This window comes from Geospiza fortis, unplaced genomic scaffold, assembly GCF_000277835.1.
Source record: "Geospiza fortis unplaced genomic scaffold, GeoFor_1.0 scaffold279, whole genome shotgun sequence".
NCBI classification, from domain to species: domain Eukaryota; kingdom Metazoa; phylum Chordata; class Aves; order Passeriformes; family Thraupidae; genus Geospiza; species Geospiza fortis.
The window spans coordinates 3280051-3304126 of NW_005054352.1; the positions used below are offsets into that span (position 1 = coordinate 3280051).

General features: G+C 37.5%; 1 protein-coding gene across 1 annotated transcript in view; it reads right to left on the reverse strand.

Annotated features, from left to right (window-relative positions):
- The window catches only part of PCSK5 (proprotein convertase subtilisin/kexin type 5), a 229539-nt gene that overhangs the window by 146368 nt on the left and 59095 nt on the right, over positions 1-24076 (reverse strand). Inside the window, 2 exon segments of the mRNA XM_031058930.1 lie at positions 7631-7707; positions 9981-10124. Of these exon segments, the coding sequence (XP_030914790.1) occupies positions 7631-7707; positions 9981-10124 (221 nt within the window).

Consider the following 24076-nt stretch of genomic DNA (forward strand, 5'->3'; position numbering starts at 1 on the left):
GCAGGAGTAAAGTTTCCTTTTACTTGGAAAAAGGGTTTCAGCATTGGAAGCCTAATTCCCACACACTCATTTCAGTGCAGAACAAGTTAGCAGCTGTTCATCTGATGTTCATGGAGTCCTAAGAAGGGAAGTGCAGGGACGTAAATTTGGGCTGAGAGGAGAAGTAAAACACACCTTCTCACTACACTGTCTTTGCCATGCCTTGACAAACCTACCCATTCCTTGACAAACCTACCCATTCCTTGACAAATCTAGCCATTCCTTGACAAACCTAGCCAGCAGCCTCACCATCACACATTTTGGCTAAGTAAGCAAGCCATAGTCTCCTCCTGAGTTTTCTAAGATCAGATATTTTGGTGTTAGATGATTGCTTTGAGTCTGTATAGCAGTACAAGTAATTTTTAAACCAGGTTATACTCATCAGTGCAATCTACATCTGTGATATGCATTCCTTTACTTCTATTTCTGAATTTCTCTATCTTGATTATTTTCCTTCAGGAAAAGGAAAAAAAGACAATTTGTCTTCAAGAGAGAAATCTGACCTGGATAAAATGTCTGAGGTAATAATCTGACTATATCCTTAAGAAAAATTACAGAATCACAGAAATACAAATCAAGGCTATAAAAATAAACCTGCCAGCAGCAATAATCTTATAAATGCACATACTTTAATTTGTAAAGAAAAGCAGCACCTGAAAATTTCGTATTAAAAACCCCTAGTAATGCCATTAAGACATTCATTTCTATCATAACTTTACCAAGTTCAACCATTAATAGTATATTTATAAAATGCTTCCATTTAAAAGCTTTTGATACTGGATTCAGAATTGCTTTATCAAACCTATAATTAGAGGTCAACCTTGATGCCACAAACATTAGAAGGGTAATCAATGCTATACTACTGCCAGCTGAAAAATCTCAATGAACCACATTTTGCACTACCTTTGACTGTGCTGACTAACTGTGAAATCATCTGGCAAAATCAATGACCATGGATCAACACGGATCCACTCTTTAACTTTCTCCCATGCCTATACTGTCTGAAAAGTGGAAAGCACAGAAAAAAAAGTATTTGTGCTCTCAAATTCTATTCTGCTGTATATGTATACATGCATGCAACTTGAGAGTGGTTTATCATTTACCACAATAAGACTAGCCTACTGCAGCTGCAAATTCTCCCCTGCTAAGTTCAAAACCTCAAAATACAGACACATACTTTAAAAAAATAACTACTCTGGGAAAAAGAACATCTGAAAAAAACCTTTCACATCTAACTCTTGATAGAAAAGAATTCCGAAAAGTTTGTATCCCTCCTATTGTTGACTTTGAATTGTAAGGGAATATCTGACTCATTGGGATCAGTAATTTACATAAAAGCACTAGAAGCAGTTGCATAATGCTTCAGAACTTAATTTTATTTGTGAGCTCATTGTCTGGTACTTCAGTAATTAGAAACAGAAAGAGGGCTTTCCTTAAGTGTTGTGGTTAAATGTTTTGAGACCATGAGAATCTTATACATCATAAAAAGGAAGAGCGCTGTTCCTCAAACACCAGTTAAGCACTAAACAATATTGCTCAGTGATTGATACCAGGGTATAGAAAAAAGACTATCTTTTCATATTTCAACTGAAATTCTAGTGGAATTTGTGTTTTCGTTATTCCTCTGTTTCACTCCTCTCACTTTCAATGACTACACAAAGAATTTTGTTTCTATGGCTCTCAAAAATTATAAATTATACCACTTATGGTTGTCAGACAGGACTATGTAACACAGTGTAATAACATAGTGAGCAGATTAGAAGAGTTTAACAAAAGGACAATTTTTGGCAGTCTGACAAAACCTTCATGATAAGATTTTCCACTTTTGAAGCTGGAACCTGGATCAAAAGGCTACTTAACCAAGGCTTGTAGTCCAATGAATTTTTTGTGCCTTGTGAATATGAAATGCTGTCATCAAGGACTGATCATAAACACCAATGATGAGGAGTAGCTCATGGGTACCATGGGTAGCTGAACTGATTTAACAGAGACTGCCCCTCGTCTAGCCTGGCTAATTGTCCTCAGCTTCCAGCAAGTCTAAGATCCCACCTACTTTCAGAAAACTTCAAATGGACAAACATTTTCTTCTGAAATAGCAAAGCATGAGAACTTCAAGACATCAACTGTTAGTTTGTTGCCTGTTCAATTGCACACCTCATCTCGACCCATAGTTTAAACACCTGTTTTGCATTAAAAGAAAAACATTATCAAATGCAATATATAGTAACGATTTGTGCTCCATGTTTTTACAACAATCTCCTTTCAAGAAAATAAAGTTTTCTGCTTAAAGATTCTACCCACATGTTTTCAGTTCTACCCTGAGAGAGAAGAAATGAAGCATTTTTGATGATTACCCCTGAGGTATAGCATTCTGAAGGATAAGCATGTTGTATAACTGCACACAAAGACTCTAAGTAACAGTTAAAACAGAAAGTGAAGAAAAAATTGCTCCAAATGAACATGTAAAATTATTATACTTCATCACAGTACAGTTCTGCAAGCTGCAAATTTTATCTTCCTTATCTTTACAATTTTATCCTGGAACATTTAACTATGGCAAGCAAGCAACAACTACTGGCAAGATCTAGTATGTCATGTAGTAAGATATTCCCCATGCACCATCATGCCCCATGGCACTTGGTTGGGTCATGACTTGGTTCTGGCCAGGAGAGGGTTAATTTTTGCAGCAGTCAGGAGAGATGAGGCCACCAGTTATTTGATACCACCTTGAGCCATGAAGGGGAGAGGAGTGTTGTTCAAAGGGGTGTTGTTTGTGGGACTGCTGGTTTGTAGGACTGTGAGGTCTGGTGCTGGGTTCTGCAGTGAGCAATCACATGTGGATTGTTCACCTAACTTGCACACTCTCTTATTGGCCTTCTTATTTCTTTGCTGTTCCCAGTAAACTGTTGTTATCTCAGCCAATGAACTTCACCTCCTGTGTCTCCAATGCTCTCCAGCCCCACTGTAAGGGAGCAGGAAGAAGTGAAAGGAGTGACACAAGGTTTTAATATTTATTGAGAACAGTAAACTGTGGAATACCATTTCTAAACCATGACAGGTCACTAGATTGTAACTTGGAGATTAGCTGATAAATCACTAACAATGTTCCTTGCATAAAGTGGCATCTCAGTCTGTAAGCTGTAACAGACTGAACTTCACTACTAACATCTGCTAAAATTGCAGCACAGTAGGATGTGGCCATAACAGCAATGAGTTTAGAATCAGAATATAACCAAAACACAATAAATCAGGACTGCAGTCACTGACTGCAGCTTCTGTACCAATGACCTCTGACTGTTCGGTTCAGATCGTGGTTTTCACAAATGAAACCATGTCACCAGTTAGAGAAAACAACCCAAAATCTGCAGTTTCCTAAGAATCCTAACCTAAGTCCATGAAATTTGTAGTGACGCCGAGATACACTAGACATCTGACATTTAGTCATTGGTACCTGGAATCAACAATACCACACTCAGTGTGAGCATTTAATTCTGTCGATCTGAAACACATATACACATTAAGTGAATTCTCTAGCCTAAATTACCTCCCCCTTAAGGAATATTTCTGTGCTATCAGAGACGCTTTTCTGGCATTAAACAGACTGCACTCAGCCAGTTGACAACACCACTTCATGCTTTTGGTTTTTCAGCCTCCAGAGGCAGGATAATGTCATGTTGAAAAGTCAGGGTACAGAAGAATACCAAACACAAATGAGATTCCCTCTGAAAAAAAACCTTTACCTAAGAGCTGATACCTTACTCCAACTGAAAGCACAAGATGCAGCAGTGCTTCTCTGTTTAGTTTATCTTCCCTTCAAGCCACCAGTGAGAGACTTGAGGCTCTCTGCGTTTGCTGTGCTCAGTTCTTCAGGTATCTGCACTGAAGAGTGTCACAGCAGGCAATAAAGTTTTTCAATTTTCTTCTATTGACCATCTAGACAGAAACAGAAGATGATCTGCCTGTCAAGTATCTTGTATCCAATATGATCCAAATGACACTGGATGTACTACAGGACTTCACCCTAAGCAGAGAGTACAAACTAGCAGTCTGTCATTCTGTGAAGAAAATTAAGAGTTTCATGTTTTATTGGGCATCTATGTTAATGTGACTGGCAAATGGAAGTAATAATGAATCATAATGGATGCCACGGCAAAACAATGCCAGTGTGTTGGATCAAACAGGACTGAAACTCACCAACTCACTAATTTTTTGTTTGTGAGAAATGCTGTGAAGTTCTCCCCATATTGCAAAGTTTAGACATAAGAGATTCTGCTTCTAATAACTTTTGAATTACAAGAATTGTTGTCTCTCAAAAATCTTACACTCATTAAAAAGCAATTTAGGAGGTTATTGAAATAAATTATTTATGTAGTGGGATGCATCATTGAAAAATGTTGTAGAGGCATCCAAAGAGTGACTCAGTATCTCCAAAACAGAAATAACAGCTAACTTTTACTTTTTCTTATGTAAGTTTAATAAGAACTGCATTAAAGTCAACTGGTATTATTTAAAGGAGTTTTTTTAGAAGTCTCTCTGTTTTATAAAAGTACCCATCACCATAGTAAAACCTAAGCTTTGAAATATGATCCCTAAGAAATTTCTTATGAAACAGAAGTAATTTTTGTTTGGTCCAAATCAAAAAATACTATGAACATTTCTGTTTTATTCCTGAGGCTATACAATAAGCACAGTACCATTTCAGTGATCCCATTTGCATTCTGTTATGGACCTGAGACCGATAATGCCTAGTTTTATAAACATAGATGTTAACAAATAGCACTGGAATAACAGAAAAAAGAATAAAGCAGTAAACCAAAACAAGATGCCTTGCATAGCACAAATTACTTCATCCACAGCTGACTGCCTCTGAGCAAAAGGAACCTCTAGTGTAAGTCTGTACCATTTAGCAGCTTTGTGATTTGCTGGCAATTTGTAGAAACCAAAGGAAACTTTTGGCAGTATGCCTACATACCATAGTAGTTAAAGAAATTCATCCCACCCATTTTGACTACAAGACTTGAAATGCTAGTCTAATGTTTCTTCCTACCCTCCTGTTCTCCTTAGCTAATAGAAGATTTAACATAGAACTTCCAAAATGTAATTTTGGGAAGTGCCACTCTGGTACTCACACTAGAGTAATCTACAGTTAATTTTTTCTTGCCCCTTTTCACTCGCCAAGAAGTCTCAGCAACAGAAAGTCTTCACTCTAATTAAAAGTGAAAAGCTAGCACACAGATCCAATACTCTGATGTTTCACAGCTGCATGCAGAGCTACCCAGACACCTGTTTATTTTTATAGCAATTCCTTTTGCTCTTTATCATTCCATCCCTTAAAGTTGGATTATAAAATGAGGCAGAATAAACTACATCATCACGAAAACGACAGCGCATTTGTACATCCCACCTTCATTGAAAAACACAAATCCCTATAAAGCAATTTTGTCTGTCCAGCTACTACCGCAGGAAGCAGGAATCAACCAAACTGATCTACACATTATGAATTCTTTGTAATGCATGGCTTTCAGAATGTTCCCTGCCCGTGTTTAGCTTGACTTCTGACACAACTTGAGTATCTAGTGCTAAATGGCCATGTATGCTGGACAATCTGAATTCCTGCCCCAATTTCTGAAGGTATTTTAGATACAAAAAATATGGACAGGCTATTAGTAATGTTTTTCAGTACCCATGCAGTGGTTTAACTCTTTGTTTAGTCTAGGGGCAACTAGGAAAAAAGGGCAAGAGCTGCAAAACTGAAGGGGGTTAGCTGCTGATTATCATGCTTTGTGTGTCTGCTAACTGGAAACATTGAGCCTCTAAGTCCCTAGTAGAGGTTAGGCTGCCAAGTAATCTTGCACTGAAAACATGCTTCATGTATCCTTGGTGTCCAAAAGCTGACTCTACACTGACACTGTACCTCCTGATAACACTGACAAAGCTCAGTACAGCACAGCTCCTGCCCTCCTATCACCCACATTTCACTGCAGAATCTTGGAAGGCAGTGAAAGTACTTAAGGGGGAGGCAGGGTATGAAAACTAAAACCCCCTAGGCTCTAGGACATAAAAGAAGCAGTCCAAATTTATACCCTGTATAAAACTTTAACTACTAATAAAACAGAAAGCAGACTCCCTTTCCTGGACATGCTTTGTAAGAAAGTAACTTCAGTTCTTTTCAGCCAAAGAAAAAGATTCAACTTCACAGGTAAACGTATGTGGCTTCTTGCTGCACCCAGAAGTCCTTGAAAGTGCACTGGAATTTCAGTCTCCAAGTGTACCCTTGTTATACCCCAAGTCCAAGAAGAGGAACATCTTCTCACAGATGAGCCAGGATGTATCCCTGAAGTGTGTGTAGGGATAGGTGTGTGCTGGACAGCAGAAGAGAGGGATGTGCTGTGATGCAAACACAGGAGCTCAGCTGAAAAGTCCTTGCAGAGGACAAGTAACAAGGCTCTGTTCTTCAGCCTGCCCTATTATGATGTAACAGCTGTTCCTGCCTTTATGAAAAAGGTTTTGGCAAGGAGAGGATTCTCCCATCTAAGTGTGATCCAACGTTGCTCCAACTTGTTTCTGCTGTTAAATCAATGTTAAGTTTTGTAGCTGACTCCCAGCTTTCACCTGCTGCATTCTTCTGGACAAAATTTGTTTGTAGGAAAGAAACAACACAACCCCCAAAGCATTTTAGTTGTGTAAAGGACAAGGTTTCATCCTTTGTAGTTTCATTTCTGTGGGCAGAAAGCATTAAATGCTTTTGACAATAGAAAAAAAAAACAAAACCAAGAACCCAAACCTCAAGAAAACAAAATGTATAGTTAACATATTGACAACAAGAGTATTCTCCTTCCTTCAAAAGATGCAATTCCAGAGAAAGGGGTTTCTTTCTGCTAAGCTAATAAAATGTTACCAACAAATAACTGCCCTCAAATATCCATCAAGCACTTCCTGAGGTGATGTCCTCCCTGATTTTCTCCAAGTGTTAACTACGGTACATCTAAAGAGCAAGACGGAATGAGAAATATCAGAAAGCAGAACTCTGAAGGGGAAATATGTCATTCATTGAGATATCTCCAACTAGTCATCTGACACAGATATAACCTGCCAGAATTCCCACTTCTGTGTTTTTATCTAACTCCAAATGAAAAATCTCCATCACTTTATCTCCATCACATTGTTGCAGGGGAAAACAAAACAACAATCACCACTAATTTGCCTACTTCAATAAAAAAATTCTACAAAGTTCAAGAGACTCAGAAACTAGGACAGTTGTAACACATAATAACACCCTAATAATTCAATGAAATTATATTTAAGAAAAGCAAGTCATCCCATACATTCTGCCTCCCAAAGGGATTGAAAATGGTTCGTTTCACATGCCCAGAACTCTCAGAACAATTTTTAAGTGTTTTCAGATAGTTTCAAATTATTTCAAAGAGTCATATGTGTGCATGGAAAAGACAAAAACATGTATTTCACAAAGATTTTAATGCAGATAATTCTGTTTTATGAGGAATAAAGTTTTGTAGACTTTCGTAGACTAATTGGTACTTTCTATCTGGCGGCTCAGATTGGAAATGTGAAGGGTGTCATAGTGCCTTACTTGTTCTCGTTGCTGGCATCATATCGAGGCATAGGGTCAAAATCATTTCCATTTACATCAAAACTGGCTTGTGAATCCTGTATCCAACAGAAGAAAGAAAACCAGTTGCTAATTAATTAGCCATCTATTCCTGTGACCTATACATTTATTAGCAGGTTCCTACAAACGAATAAATAAGCTAACTTAATACTCCTGTGGTTTTATGGTGACTGTCTTTCAGGAAAGCATTATATACAGGAATTATATTATTTTATTTTCATTTTGGAAAACACATAAAGATAAAAAATGCTCTGAAAAAGTATAGGTCCAGGACTAGGGAGGAAATAGAAAATGGTGTTTCATTTAACCAGAAGACTACTTCTCTTCTAAGAACCTTTAGGAAGTTAAGAGAGTTCATTCTCAAAACTGAGATTTTGCTGAATGTTTTAAGATTCAAAAAAGTATCTTCATGACTATCACTGAAATTTCAGACATTGTTTCAAGCACAAGAATAATATAATTTTCTTAAGAATATTGTTATAAAATTACATCTTGGAAAGCAACACAAACTGCTTCCCCACTTCCTTGAGAGTATAACTGTTCCAAATATCTGCAAGATATCTGTCTTTTTGTTCCATATTTATCAAGGGTCTTACAGCTAAAAAGAGTTCATAGAGTGAACAGCTGCTGGTTTGTATGGCTCTCATTAATTGATGCAGTGACATGTGGTGTGTCGACATAGCAAGCAGCAATTTTTAAACTCTTGTTTGTTCAAAACCAGTTACATACCCACCTCAAATATTCCTATGTGCAGCCCCATCACCTATAATCTGAGATATAGAACACATTTGTGATCAAACAAGCAATGTGTATTGCTTATGAATTTGGGGAATTCCTACCTAGCTGGCATTAGGAAAGGGAGAGAGGAGCGGTATTGGGTAAGGATATAAATAGTTGCTTTCAATTCAGTGGTAGGGCAGTACTGGAATGAGGTGACATGATACAATCTGGGGCATTCACTGAGGAGATAAAATTTTATCTGCTTTATTTAAATAATATAAGATATTAAAACAAAAGGTGTGTCATGTGATAGGACCAAACATACATTGACAAATTAGGCAATTGCCCCCCAGTTGTTTTCACATCCTCCAAGCTGAGTTCCACATATACCATAGGGAAGGATACATACGTAAATATGGCTAATTTAAAATAAGTGGCTTTAAACTGTGGACACCATTGTGGCTTTTAATGGGTCGTTAAAGATGTTTTTGTCACAATCTCTTAATGCTCTACCAAGAAGTAAAGTTGCTGGCAAGAAGCCTGTATTTCAGGCTCTTTAACGAGATCTACATTTGTAATGGGAATGAAGGTATGTGCATGCCTCGCACTGTTCATCTTCACCACTCCAGCCCAATCCTAATATATTTGCTTCTTTTATTACTCTGTGTAGAAGTACACCTTGCACATTTTATTTCAGACAAATAATAAGGTCCTCACAGCTACATGCCTTCAACTAATGCCTACTTTCAAAAGATAGGACAAATCACTCCAGCAAAATGTGGACCTGATGCTCTGAACAACTTCAAACTCTGACACCAACACAGGAACTAACCCACTAGAGAAGAAGATTCTCCTTATGTTATCAGCTTCCAAGACAGATTAAATCAGTCATCTAAATATGGTGAACCACAAGCAAACAGAAATCTCGTTAGGCAAAATGAGATACAGAACATAGAAAACAATGGATGCAGCTCTATCACAAATTGTGAGGGGACTCCATAGAGTTAAAAGAGAGTTATTAGAAAGAATATTCTAGAACAGAATATTCTATACCTGTTCGTAACTGAGTGAATCATGAAAGGTCATATACTTTTCCTTTCATATTGTTTCTAGCAGTATGATAAACAGCTTTAAAAATTAATGCATGGAAGGATTACTGTAAAATTACTGTCTTTGAGAAAAGCTTCTGTCTCACTGACTAAATGTATTGGCCAAATATGGGATTCAGTTGCATGTGTTAACTGAAAAGCAGTGTATTTCATTTCTAAGTTCTGAGAGTGTGAAGATATGAGGTTTAAAAAATTGCAGAAAAGACAAAAATATCCAGTAATTGGTTCCAGTTCTTCAGAAATTCAGGACTCAGCTACAAGAGGCATCCAGATATTAAATACATTCAGATAAAAAACAGTCTTAAATAAAACAATGCATATTATCAAAACCTGTTTTCCTTCCAGCCATTGGTGTTAACATTTGAGGAAACACTTGTATGATTCTTCCCCCTTCCCTCCTCTTTTTCTCCACCTTTCTAGAAGCAGCAAATTATTTTTGAGTAAAAACAAAGCAGGAAATCTGGGCTCCTGTGGACACTCACATAATTCTGCATCAAGTCTGGGTGGTTTCTTTCAATGCCGTCATCCAGGATGGTGACCACAACATTCTTTCCAGTGTAACCTCTCTTCCAGGCACCTACTATATTCATATCTGATTGGCAATGGTGGGTGTTGTCACTGCAGTGCTGGGGAAAGAAGAGGAGACAAAGATGTTGTATATTGGAGGTTACTGAGCAGTGAGGGATTGAGATACTATCCTACTGACATTAACATTACTATTTAAAATCGCACATGAACATGTTGATTTGAATAGGAACTCTGCAACATCAACACCTTTATTTAGACAGAAAACAATTTTTAAAAATGCAAATTGTACAGAATCTGCTAGTCCTGCTTATTTCTCTTTCTGATTACTCTTCATGCTAAGCAATACAAAAGGAAGCATTCAGCTGCACTGAATTTGAAATATTTGAATTTTTTTTTTCAAAAAGCCAAACCATATGTGGATAAAAGCAGAAAAATGCCTGTACTGAAATGCTAATGGAAAAAAAGAACCACCTTGCTTTTTAGAGCTTATATGCTGTGTACAATTTCCTGACAGAATGTTTGGAAACCAATCAAGATTCTTTTCTATCTACAAAAGACGGCTTTTGGCAGGTTTTGTGCAGTATCAGCAGGAGATGAGCCACAGTTAAGAACCTGTAATGAAAACACTACCCTGAAAAACTTGCATCTTAGGGGGTTGGATGAATTGTAGATAGTGCTGATTGACAGCAGCCTGGGGTACAGCTTTCAGAGCAACCAAGTCCAGTATCATGGAGGAAGAAAGTTTAGTGTACATTAAAGCTGAAAGCCTCTTCCGAGACACAAATGCACCCAGTTAATGTGAAGAAATCCCAGTTCATGTGAAGAAATCTGGCTCGCCATGGCAATGAGACATGACCCTCAGGTATTTGTAATGCCCCATTAGCCACTCTCTAATCCACACGCAGAGCCCTACCCTGTGAAATTAGTTCAATGAGCCTCTCTCATGAGTACTGCTTTCCTGCAGCTCTGCCAGGCTCAGACAGAGCAATAGGCAAAAACAGAAAAAAGAGAGGGTACAGGAAAGAATAAAAGTAAAGGGTGGGAGGAAGAAAAAAGAAATTAAAGAAGAAATTTGTATCATAACAAATGATGGCTGTAGAGCCATCAGTGGCTGTAGAGCATGCTCCACCTCATTCCCTGTGTCTCCACCTCACGTCCCCACTTCAGCCTCATGTCTTGTCACTCTACTGCTTCTAAGGAGTAAATAGATTTGGATGTGTGTACTCCACCTTGACTTAGTCTTCTCTAGTCAGCAAACTTTCTCAGTCTCCATTAGCAAACCTATGTGCAAACTGATTCTATTAAATCATATTTTTCCTCCTCCTTCTTTTTCTCCACTTTACCACCCAAATCAGAGGATTTAAGAGTGGTCATTTGTTATTGCTAGAGCAAGGTTATATATTATACATAATAAAAAGTCTCTCTCAGGGTTTTTCCATTGTGCCCACAAATATCTGTCTCTCTCTGTCTATCCATCCCCACACAAAGAATTTCAGGGACCAGTTCCAAGGAATGTGTAGCTTTTGTTCTCTGTATTACTTGGAAATGCTCATGCTGCTGGCTTTATGAAATTAATTACAGTGTAAACTTGCTGTCTGAGTGTAATAGTTGTACACAAAAGGATTTCTAATGTACAAACAAGATGGTTAAACAAATTTAATGTTTCCAGGTACATCTGTCTTTTCCAAAATGTTGCTAAATTAAGTACCAGAAAATACCTGCCGAAGTTTTTAATATCATCCCTCACATTTTCTGATGTGAAGACAAAGAGAAAGGAAGATGGAACCACTAGCCTTTGGCCACAGGGTGAGCTACAACAGCCAATAAGGATTCCTGGCTCTGGCCTCCAGTCAGATTTACTGGACCATTAGATTGTGCCTTTATCCCCATTTCTGGAATGCCAAATGACCCTCAGCTGCTTTGCTTAATGTCTTGTCCTCTCTTCCTAAGGGATGAACTTGTTATTTTGCTTTCATACCAGCCAAACCACACAGGCTGAGAAAGCATATGGGTATTTTAATCCCCATTCCTTTGCAAGCTCTTTGGATCTCTGCCAGAAGGTCACCAGTACTTCCCTTAATGAGTCCATTGCCCTCACTTGTCTTACTTGAATATTTTCTTTTGTGGCGGTGACTGAAGGGGCCTTTGCTACGTGCATGGAGACAGTCATGAGAGACATGTCTTGCCCTACTGTGTGCTCTGATGGTTCTCTCAAGAGATACATGAGGTCAAATTGATTAAGGAACGGTAAAGCAGTTGTAACTGTGAGCCCACTTCTAACTTTAGCACAAAGCATATGTTAACATAGGAATGTTAATACAGAATGTAAAGGCAATAAAGAAGCATCCAAATGGGAGTAGTTCAAAGCAAATGAAGAGTTCAGTTATCATCATTACAACAAAAACAACTTCTCTTGTCCTATTTAGAAGAGCATCTGGGTTTTTTCACCTCTATTCCCTACTGTTTTTTCTTCTATTCAATTATTAATTTATGCATTTTTTAATCTCTGCCCTGTTTCTAGCCTTGTTTTTCTCTTTCAGTACTGTCTTTTACCACTGAAACACCAGTTTAGTTTAATTCAACATCTGATCCAAGACTTCTGTATTTTAATCACAAATTAGATTTTCCCTCATATTTGCATCTGTATTTCTCCAGATAAATCAGAATGGGCATTTTCCTCTTGGAGCAGTCTGACTGGTCTTTAATCAAGAACACTTTGGCTCTGAGAGTGGAATTACTCTGCAAGTACTATCCTTTATGGTATATGGTACAGATATGCCACTCCACATACCACAGCATCTAATATGCCAGCTATTCCTTGGCTTCACTTGCACTCTTTTCTGTCCCCTTGGACTGATTTTGGCTGAGATAGAGTTAATTCTCCTCACAGTGGCTAATATGGGGCTGTTTAAGATTTGTGATGAACAGAGCTGGGATAAAACAGGGATGTTTTCGTTATTGCTTAGAAGTGGTTACCAGAGTCAAAGCCTTTTTTTCTCTTCACATCACTCTATCAGTGAGGAGGCTGGGGGTGGACAAGAAGGTGGGAGGGGACACAGATGGGACACAGGCGACCTCAGCTGACCATATCATAGGATGTCATGCTCACTACTTAGAGCTGGGGAGGGGGAGAAGGAAGGGGAAAATGTTCCAAGTTATGGCATTTGCCTTCCCAAGTAATTTTTACACAATGGAGCCCTGCTTCCTGGAGATGGTTGAAAACCTGGGAAATGGTGAATGAATTCCCTTGTCTGTTTTGCTAGTGTGTGCAGCTTTTGCTTTTCCTATTAAGCTCGTTTTATCTCAATGCATATATTTTCTTGCTTTTACCCTTCTTATTCTCTCCCTGATCCCGCTGTTGGGGAAGTGAATAAGCAGTTGTGTGGTGCTTAGCTGCTGGATTGGGTAAAAATTCCTCTTTCCTTCAAAAAACACTTCCTACAAGGAAATTTCCTTAGATTTTCTTTAAGCACCTCCTGCTTCTCTACCACCAATCCAAATTACACTGTCAGGTTGTTAGCAGAGGGCTGGTTTTAATTAATTTGGAAGCAGTTTTTCAATTTACAGTGTTACCCAAATAAAGAACTATTAAACATCTGCCATGAAAATAAATGTTACATGATCCAGAGTGACTGAATTTAGTATCAAATGAGCAAATGCTGAATTTTATGGTTTATTTTCAATCTATTTTCCATATTCTTTCTTGTTAGAAATTTTATTTGAATTAGAATTTTGTTAGGATAAAAACAATTTTTGCCATGATCATGTACAAATACAGTGGTTGGAAGCTTTTACTAGATCTGTCAATCTTTGAACTGTTGTTCTCTGAATTTTAAAGGAAGCAGTATAAAATAGACTATTCTACTGTTTTCTACCTCTTGAAATCAGCACTACTTCGACATGCATTGCTTTCACCCATAGCCTGGAGAATACCACCAAAAGGAATAAACAAACTCTTGCCTTGTTATTTAGAGTAATTTTACTAAGATTTTAAAGATTTTACTAAGATTTTAAAAGGGCATTCAAAGCATGATGTTTTTCTTTGGAATGTCTAATTTGAAAATGCTAATGATACAACCGATGGTATTTCATAAAAACCATGTACAAGGTGGAAAAATTTCTGAAGTACACATAGAAGAAGGAGGAATATTGTATGAAAAATTTCAAATATTGAACTTTTCCCATACTTGAAATTCAACACCTATGAGCATAAAAAGACAAAATATACCTTGTTCTAGATATGTCTTTGATACCTTTGGACAGACATTTTGGAAGCCTGCCTTTTCACAATTAACAAACAGACATAATTTTAGAAAGATTTTCTAAAGTTTGCATGTTGCAGTCAGTTTCAGACATGGGCATGAAGTCTCACACTTTGTCTCAGGTTGGAAATGGGAGGGTGTACTCTATTCCTATCTGATGGGGCAGTTATCTTCTGTTAATTAGGCAGTTTTCTTTTTCTCTTCCACAAGCCATCCTCCCTCCAGGGAGATATCTTCTGTTCATGGGCCATTGAGCGTCACTCCATGACTGATAAAATTACATTGTTAGAAACTCTGCCCAGGGGGAGGAGCCAAGCATTCCTACCTGGATATAATCAGAGATCTGGAATACCACAGTCAACCTTTTCCACTTCCAGAGAAGAAGCTGTCTTCTCCAGTGGATCTTCAGAGGAAGACTACACCCTTCTATAGGATCCCTGCTTCAACAGAACCACATCTGCTACTCCAGGATGACTGCAGCCACCATTTAATTGGACTGCTAACAACACCCTGATCCATAGGTTGTCAGGTTGTATTCTGACTCTGTCAGTGTTGTTTTGTAATACTACATTGTTTATTTTATTTTTATTTTCTTCCCTAATAAAGAACTGTTATTCCTGTTCCCATACCTTTGCATGAGAGCCCCATAATTTCAAAATTATAACAATTTGGAGGAGGGAGTTTGCATTTTCTGTTTCAGAGGAGGCTCCTGCCTTCCTTAACAGACACCTGTCTTTTCAAACCAAGGCATGCTTATTTTGTGAAATGTCTGTAAAAACAGACATTATTTATGACTACCTTATGGTCATTATCTTAATGCGTCTGCTGCACTAATTTTTGTAGTTGGAGTCTTGGTATGTCCATTTAGGGATCAGGAACAAACCTGAACAGTTAAACTGAAGAATCAAGAACATATCAATGATTAAAATATTTTGGAATTACAAAGATTAAAATCAAATTACAAGAATAATAACTGTAAAATTCTGTTCTGTCTTGCTTAGCAATGACTATTAGTCTACAAAACCAGAGTAGAAACAGAAGTTTCTAATTCTGTGACATACAGTTCCTCAGAAATGGTATACTGTGCCCTCTGTAAGTCTTCATGACTTCACTGCACTGGTTTCTTGCAGTTTTTGAGTTACAGGGAATTCTTTGGCAAGATCCAGTCCTTATCTACGGGGATATAAAGAAACACAACATGCTAATCAGAGTGACCAATTGTGAGTTTGACAAGCCCTAGATCTCATTTAGTGTTAGAGTACCTATACTTCTGATCATGAGAAAGCTCTGAAATACTAGATCCCAGCTAGAGATTAGAAAAGATATATTCTGGGTATTGAGAACAACAGCAGCAACAACAACAAAGTCTGGTTTCCTTAGAGTCATAGTGAAATGGTCTTTGACACACACAGAAACAAAAATACTACAGTCATGTTCTCTGCATCAGAGGGTTTGTCAGCAACTAACTTGCAAGCATGGAGAAGACAGAAGCTGCACAAGATTGTTCGTAGAGGAAGGACAGTCAAGGACCTATGGCTTGACTTTGAGCAACACAAGCAGACAGAAGGGGAGCACACAGGGCTGATTCTGACATTCTGTGCAGTTAAAGAAATTACTATCTCCCTCTTCTGTGAAGGGAATGTAATTTGGGGCATTTGGCACTCCTAGCTTGGGTCCAGGCAAATGCACAGGCAGCAAAGGTCATATGCTTTTTAATAGAGGAGACATCCTAACGCTACATTCAACTTTCTGAGGTATGGATTTGTGCAGTGTTTTAAGTTAAAACTTGCCAATTATTCTCTCTTTTCCTGGAAAAAATGTTATTATGCTTTTCAGGTGATCCAATTTTAAAGGGGAATCAAAAAAGCAAGCAAGGTAGTAATCAAGACAGTTGGAAAGCTAGGGTCCTTATTAAAATGGGCATAAGATATGTGATCTACTGAAATTACTTCCTGGCTTCTCCAAAAAGCCAAGAGTAACCACTTGAAAGCTACATTTTCTAAACAGACTATTAAAATAATGTTTCTTTTAAAAAAGTATTTCTCACTTTCAAAAATTATTTTATCACAAAAAAAAAAGATGATCAATGAAGACTTTTTAGAAGGAAGAATACTTACAGATCTTTATTTTTCTCAGGCATAATCTGATATTCAGCATGACAAAAAGCACTTGATAACTGTATACAAAGGTATTTCCTTCTGAGTTACATCTTTAAATAATTTCTGATTGTTGCTGCACTCTATATGTTTTAGATCTAGCAGGAGCAGGCAGATAATATAGATCCCAATTAATCTCAAATACAAGATTCTTTTGCATGAAGTATCATCCAACTTCTGGAGTCATACTTTGCTGAATTGCTACTTTTTAAAATCTGTACCTGTAGCAAGATAAATATTTCAAGACCGCATGATATTAAATATTTAATTCCAATTTATTGTTTATGCAGCTTCAGAGGGTTTAGTTAATTTACTTTAGAGATGATTTGTTTCTTAAACTTCTTTAAACTTCTTAAACTTCTTAAACTTCTTAAACTTCACTGATTCATTAACAAAGAATACACTTAGAGGCCAATAAAACAATCACAGACATGCATTATTTTTTGCCTCTTTAATCAATGAAGAAGAACAGAAGATCAATACAAAAGGGCTTCTCACTTCATGAGAGTATTTCACAAAAGAGAGAAAAGAGTAACTTACAAACCTACATATATGGGTTTTCACAGTGAAAAATATATGTTTAGATGCTTGGGGTTTTTTTTGGTGCTGATCAAACTGCTATTCTTAACAAAAACAGAATAATTCATAACATGTTAAATTTGTGTTCAAGACAAGTCCATCACTTTTTCAACATTGGCACTTTTTAAAATCAATATTCGTGTTTTTTTCTGTAAACTGTGTGCTGGCTTAAAGAAGAACTAATTTAGGGAAGCCCTTTATGTCCATTTCACACAGGCTAATGACAGCGCACTCTTTTCAGGGGTAGGAAGCTCTCCTGCTTCTAGGACTTCAGACAGCAAAGTTTCTCTCCCAGCTGCAATGGCCTCTAACATCACCTCCTCTGACATGAGCCATAACCTGTGTCTCCAACAGGACATCTAGTCCCATTTCTTTCCCATGTGGTGGCAACAGGAGAGATTCCTTCCAGGCTGAGAAGGAACAGCAGCTAAAAATGCCTTATGGTTATTGCACATGTACTGCCACCTCCACTAGGAGGTAAATATGAAAAGTTTCATTTAAAAACTTTTTAAAACCACTTTGAAAGGTTCAATACAATATAATAATGATAACAACAACAGTGATGATAATAAACAGTATATTAGACCTGGTGCACCTTGTTTGTCCTTGCATCACTGCTCATATGTCAAGGATCATATGCTGAAAAGTATGTGTCAGTGTATGGACTCTCCCTGAGAAGCACTGGGAGAAATATAAGAACAGCATGCAGAACATTTTAGGCAGAGAGAGAAAAAAATAAACAATTTCCTGTGGTTACTGCCAAAAAATGCCAGAAGGAAAGAAGCATGCATTGAAAGGTATGTATGTGGCCATCTTCTCTCAAGATCACTGCACAATGACTTACTGCTGCTGCTCCTGTTGATACCATCAATACCATATAAATAGCCTACTTAGCATGAAAATTCATTTTTCCTTGTCCAAAGTCTTGTGTATGAAAAAAAAAGTATGAAACTTCTTTTACTAATTAGAGAGAGTATGTAGGAAGAACAGCCTCACCAGTGCACCACCAAGCCTTGGGATTCAGTATTCATGAAGGACAAATGACTCCTCAGGGAGACAATGCCTTCCATTTTACGTGGCCTTTGATTCATTTTTTATCTGACCCCTTCTAAATCACGAAAAAGAAAGAAAAATATGGCAGTTTTACAGGAAGTCCAAAGATGCTTTTTTATTTATGCATCAGTTCATGCAGTTGCAGTTCTCTAGTAAGAACAAATTTCTCTCTCCCTCTCTCTCTCTCTCAAGCTAGACTGGATATTTTCATTATTTCTAAGAAAACAAGTAGAGAGATGGTAAAGATTGATTTAAAATAGTTTTCATAAGTTGTTAAAGATTCTTGCCACACTACTAAAGACACACTTCATAATTTACTTTTTAAGATGCTTTCAAGTAAAAGACCATTAGTTCTACATCCATTTTTTAAGGAGCTTGGAAGAGGAAGGTGGTTTTATTTAGACCTTGAGTAAACCTATGTTACAGAATTGCAATAACTGCATGGAAAGAAGGCCCCGAGCAGATGGCTTCAATTAAGCACTAACCTTCCAAGAGACTGACTGATGAGTGGGAGGAGCCTGGGGCTTACACAAATCCACTTCCTTCTCTTTCCTTCTATTTTCATTTTACCGTGAAAAAGGAAGAGTGGTGCTTAAGAAGAATATACTATTTTGGGATGCTGGGGCTGGGCAGGGAACTGATATGGGATGGACCAGGAAACTTTATTTATTAAGAATGTTATGAACTTGTAGGACTAAGAGGACTTGCAAGGAAAAAGATTGAGAGATGTTGACTTCAAATAGTTGTGTGCAACTTTTAAGGACTCTCGCAATGCTGCAGCCCTTTTTTCTCCATTTTATGTTGTGGTCTGATTGTGCCTCTGATCCATGAGGCAATACCCTGCTGACATCTGGTCTCAATGGCTGGATGTCCTGCGGGGAGGAGAAGGGACAGAGGGACAATGAGAGGGAGGGATGTGAGACAACAGGACACATTCAGGAGGCTGAAGGAAAGATACGTGTCCTATTCTTTCTCAAGGAACAAAAGCAGGTAGGAAATACAGGGCACTTTTAGGTCAGAATATGAAGAGAACCCCAAATTCCACTACTAGAAATGGAGAATGCATGTGGTGTTTCTCAGGCTGAAACTGTTTCACAGTGCATTCAGTACCGGAATAAATATCTATGCTACTTGATACCAGCATACTTTTCTCTAAGAACCACAGCCATCAGGTTATTGTAGCCTTGGTCCATTATTTGTTCAGGTATATCAGAGGAGATTATAACTTGCTAGTGGATAAACTTTAGGATCATGAAAACACTCCCTTGAGACGCAAGTGCAGACATCACTTCATGCCCTCCTTAGACAGTCTTATAAAAGTGTTTCATCTAACAGTGGAAATGCATGCTGTGAAAATTCATTAATAGTAGAGATGAAGACTAAGATGAATGGCTGCTAATTTACTTTGCCTACAGGAAAGTAAATGCTGTAGGTATCAATAGGCTCTTCACCATTTGGGTGTGCTAGGGTTGATGAATGCAAGGCCCTCTGTGTAGTATAAGTGAAACCTGGGAAGATAAGGCCAAACCACTCGAGAGGGTGGATAGTTATAATCTGCAGTTGAGATCATCAGGTCTAAATGAGAGAACTAGCCCAGAGAATGGAGGCCTGGGAAGGAAAAAGAAAGATTACTCAAGAACATCAACAAAAACCCAACAAAGAAACACCAAAAAGTTTTGCACATGATAAAGAAGTATCACACAATTATTCTTGTTATTGTCTCGGGAAATTTGACTCAGATGATCAAATTTTGCAATGTTGAGCAAGGTTAGTCCAGAGATTTATGACATAACTGTGCAAGAAAGACTGTACAAAATAGACAATGAATGTAAAAATGTTGTCAGAATTGCAAAGAATCTTACAGAAATCTTAGCACAGTGTCAGGATTCTAGCTATCTCAGAAAATACAAATATTGGGAAAGGTTCTGGAGAAGTCAAGTGTATTTGAAAACACTATTTTTATGGACAACTGGACACAGACTGATGTCTATTGAGCTTTAAGGGTCTTGGGGAGCTGCTGCTAATCTAAATCCGGACTTTAGCATTAAAGACACATAGATACCTCAGCAGTGCTATGAAGGAACTTCTCCCAGCTGCAAACAAAGTAATTGAATATATGGAACTAATCTGAGAACACAGTTTTGAACTAATATTACAGGAATGTATTCCTTTAGACAGAGAAAATATACAACCTCAGTGTATGCACTTTTATGCATATCAAATGTAATTTGTCTAACAACAAATGGAGGAAAATACTATTGGCTTATACTATGCATAACCCAGTCTTTGCACTGAAATTATATCCATTCATGATAACCTTCAGAATTTGCAGTTATCTTTGCAAATCCAGGAAGTCTGCAGAGAAAACACTCAAAGAAATAACTAAAGAAAGCTATGATTAGAGCATCGTCAGAAGGAAAAAATATATACATCATAAATAAACTAAAGGTATGAGTTTAATTTTATGATTGCTGACCATTTCTCTGTGTCCATCACTTTTTCATGTACTACAGCTATTAAATATTCTCTGTACTTTTTATAACACTTTCTGCATTCTCCCTTGTCTCTCCTACCATCATTATCCTCTATGATTCCTGTCAGTTACTTTTTTTGCCTTACTCTGCTTTCAAATCTGAGCTGTAAATGGATCATCTTTTCCCTCTTTGTTTCTCCTACAAAGAGTCTGCTGTTTAACTGCAAAGATGATTTTAAAATGAATGAGCAAAAATATGTTACAAAGTTAGAAAGGTTCTTCCAAGTAAAAGGGGAGATTATCAGGGAAATACAATGTACCTCCAGCAAACTACATTTTTTCCATGTTCTACCATGAAAACAACCATGCTACAAAAATGTTTTTACTCCCTTAAAAACTGTAGTGAGGTGTTTGGGTCCATTAGAGACGTGGCATGAATCTGTAAGCACTTAACATATCCACTTATAAGGAAGCTAGCAGAAGATTTGGAATATCAGTTTGTACTTTGAATCCATTATGACTCCTTAACATACAGTTTGTTCAAGGAAACATTACTTAGCATTACAATTACAATTTACAATTACTTAGCATTACAATTACATTGCAATTCCTAAGTCTCAAATCTTAAGAGGCTCTACAGTTTACTTGTAGTTCAGGAAAGTTGAAACAGTGTTCTTATATAGCACACTCTCAAATCTGATGACAGAAAAGTTAGTGAGGCAGAAAGTACAGAGAGCAACAGAGACAGTGATCTGGATGACTTATGAAGGTGAACCTATTTAAGCAGAGTGTTTGTAATATAGTTTTATATAAAATCATGCAAAAAATTATGCCTATAGAATTAAGAGTGCAAGGCTTAAAATGTGAATCTACAGAAAACCAGCAATAGTTAAAAGGATTTAAGATCTAAGGTAGACAGTCATCTGCAGCTTCAAAAAGATGCTCTATGAACCTACATATTATTCTTTGATAGGTAAAGCAGTGGAATAGCAAAAAGTGGGTTAAGACATTTTTCCTAAGGACAGCAATGATGCTATTTTTGGAACAATGCATGCATGTGCCCAGTATTGAAGTTTTACAGAGTATGTCACTGGAGAATGAACACTGAGTTGTTTCTTGTTTTCTTGATGCTTCTTGTCTGAAATAAGTAGTGTAAACACAGCTTACAGTGATTCTTAAGAAGTTAAAGTCCTATTTTATCTGAGAGGGTAAAGACACGACTTGACTGCACCATGCAAATAACTCAACACAATTATATTTTTGAAGGGGGACTATTTATTTTACCTAGTAAAAAATGGCCTAACAAGGTTAGTACAGACCAAGATAAACACGCAACTAAGATGTGTAAGATTTTTAATCATCAAGAAAAGGCTTAATCAAACCAAAGGAGAATTAACCAAAGGAGTTGAGATCCTGATGCTGATTTCTGTGAGACTAATGTAGCTCAATGTCAGGAACTCTGCTAAAGCTTCAGTAAGAAGTATGATATGGGAGAACTAAGCTTTTTTTTCTGCTATTTAACTACCTTCAAATAATTTGAGAGGAATCTTCGGTTTATGCAATTGGGTGTGGGCTTAAATATAAGCATATCATGAATAATTCCACTCTAAATACACAAAGAAATGGTGTTTCTTTTTTTTTCTAATTACTGTGACTAAATCTCAATCAGATATGCTAAGCAAGAATGTCAAAAGTCAAATAGATGATTTTAAAGGTCATCTAGTCAAACTGTTCTGCAGTGAGCAGGAATCTATTCATCATGCCCTTGGAGAGGCAACAGGCCATTTAAATGCGCCTGTCAGTTAACAGACGAGTAGCTGTGGGAATCTAAGCACAGAATTGACATGAGACATCCAAATGAGCTGATTTGTACTTTTCCTCCTTTTGACATCTTGCAGGAATGAGGGCTACAGCCAAGCCCCGAGATGTGTGGCTAAGGTCATGATGGCCTGCCAATGGAGTGTTGGGTTATCAGGCGGAGAATGACCCCTAGTACTGCCATCAGCCAGTGGGGAGAGTGACTGATGCTATATCATCACCTGTTCTGCTCCACCTCTGCACAAGACCCATAGTCTGTAATCTCTGAGCTACTCTGGACATCTCATTTACATATAAAGTGGCTGCCCATTTATGATGTAAATTACAGAATATACAGTCTCACCTTCACTACTGCTGAAAGTATAAATTGGCATCTGAAATCCTCTAGGGCAGAGGATGAGAATACAATTAACTTTGCAGACAAGTAAATGGGCTTGCTCATCTCCCAAGAGCAGGAGCACCTCTTTGGCTGAGTTCTGCACCTCCAACTCCTGAGTTGGAATATACTCAGGAATACTTATACATAGGACTGTATACATAGTACATGTACAAAGTACAGTTATATTTTGCAGGTCTAGTGAATTTATCACCAGCAATCTAAAAGAATCTATAATTTGTTGCTCCAATAAACTGCACTGTTGGTGACTCTATGTTTGTGAAAGTTCCTATTGAAGTCCAGCAGACTTACAGCACCACAATGATGAATTTCACTGTTTGTGAATCTGCTCATGTAAGTTCTTATTGAGCTCAATGAGAATTATGCTATTAAATTGATTTTAACCAGAAATGAGGCCCACCCACACCCAGCCTCTCTTATTTCTGAAAACTAGTTGGAAAGCAATGGTGTTTATTTTATGCCAAAGTTAATGCAACACATCTCCATTTAAGAGCGGGTGACAACATTTTCGAAAAGAAGTTGAATAAAATTTTGAAAAAATAGTTTTAATTACCTCTGGAGCAAAATTTTACAAGTTTCAGTTGATAAGCACCACTACATAGATATTGATCGTTTTAAAATAGAAAAATACGGGTTTCTGTGGTTGCTCTGCTATTGATATGAGTTTTCAAGGAAAAAAGATTTCTTAAAAAAAACAAGAAAAACTTTTCATTTTAAAACCTTGATGTTGTGTGATATAAATATAAACCAATAAAAATATATAAAATAAAAAAAATAACAAACACTATTATTTTTTATTAATTCAGCTGAAGAGCCATTTCAGTCTTGTTACAGACATCCTCATCAATTCCTCTAGAGATGGATGATTTGACATACAACAATACACAAAACCAACTAATGTAATGACAGGCTTATTAAAACACAAAATTTGGGCCAATTAGCAGCCAATTAATGTTGGCTTGGAGGACACTGGGAAAATTCAACCGAACTTAGAGGTATACATTAAGTTTAGGAGTATGTTTAAATCTGTCCTTGATCTGCAGCGCATGCAGGTGGATGTCTATTGCCAGCGAGGTGTATGGGATCTGATCCTGTGCCTGTACACTTTGTTGCACATATTCTCAGTAACAATGTCATTACAGGTGTAAGAATCCGTGTCTGGGCGGGCTGTTCGGGTCCAGTGCGGCTAGCTGTGGACCCCAGCCCACACGATCTCACGTGGACAAAGGCAAAAGCGCAAAGTGCTGCTCTCCACATAGGGACGAATGTCCTCTGTTTATTGACTTGTGAGGAGACACCTCAGAGTCAGGTG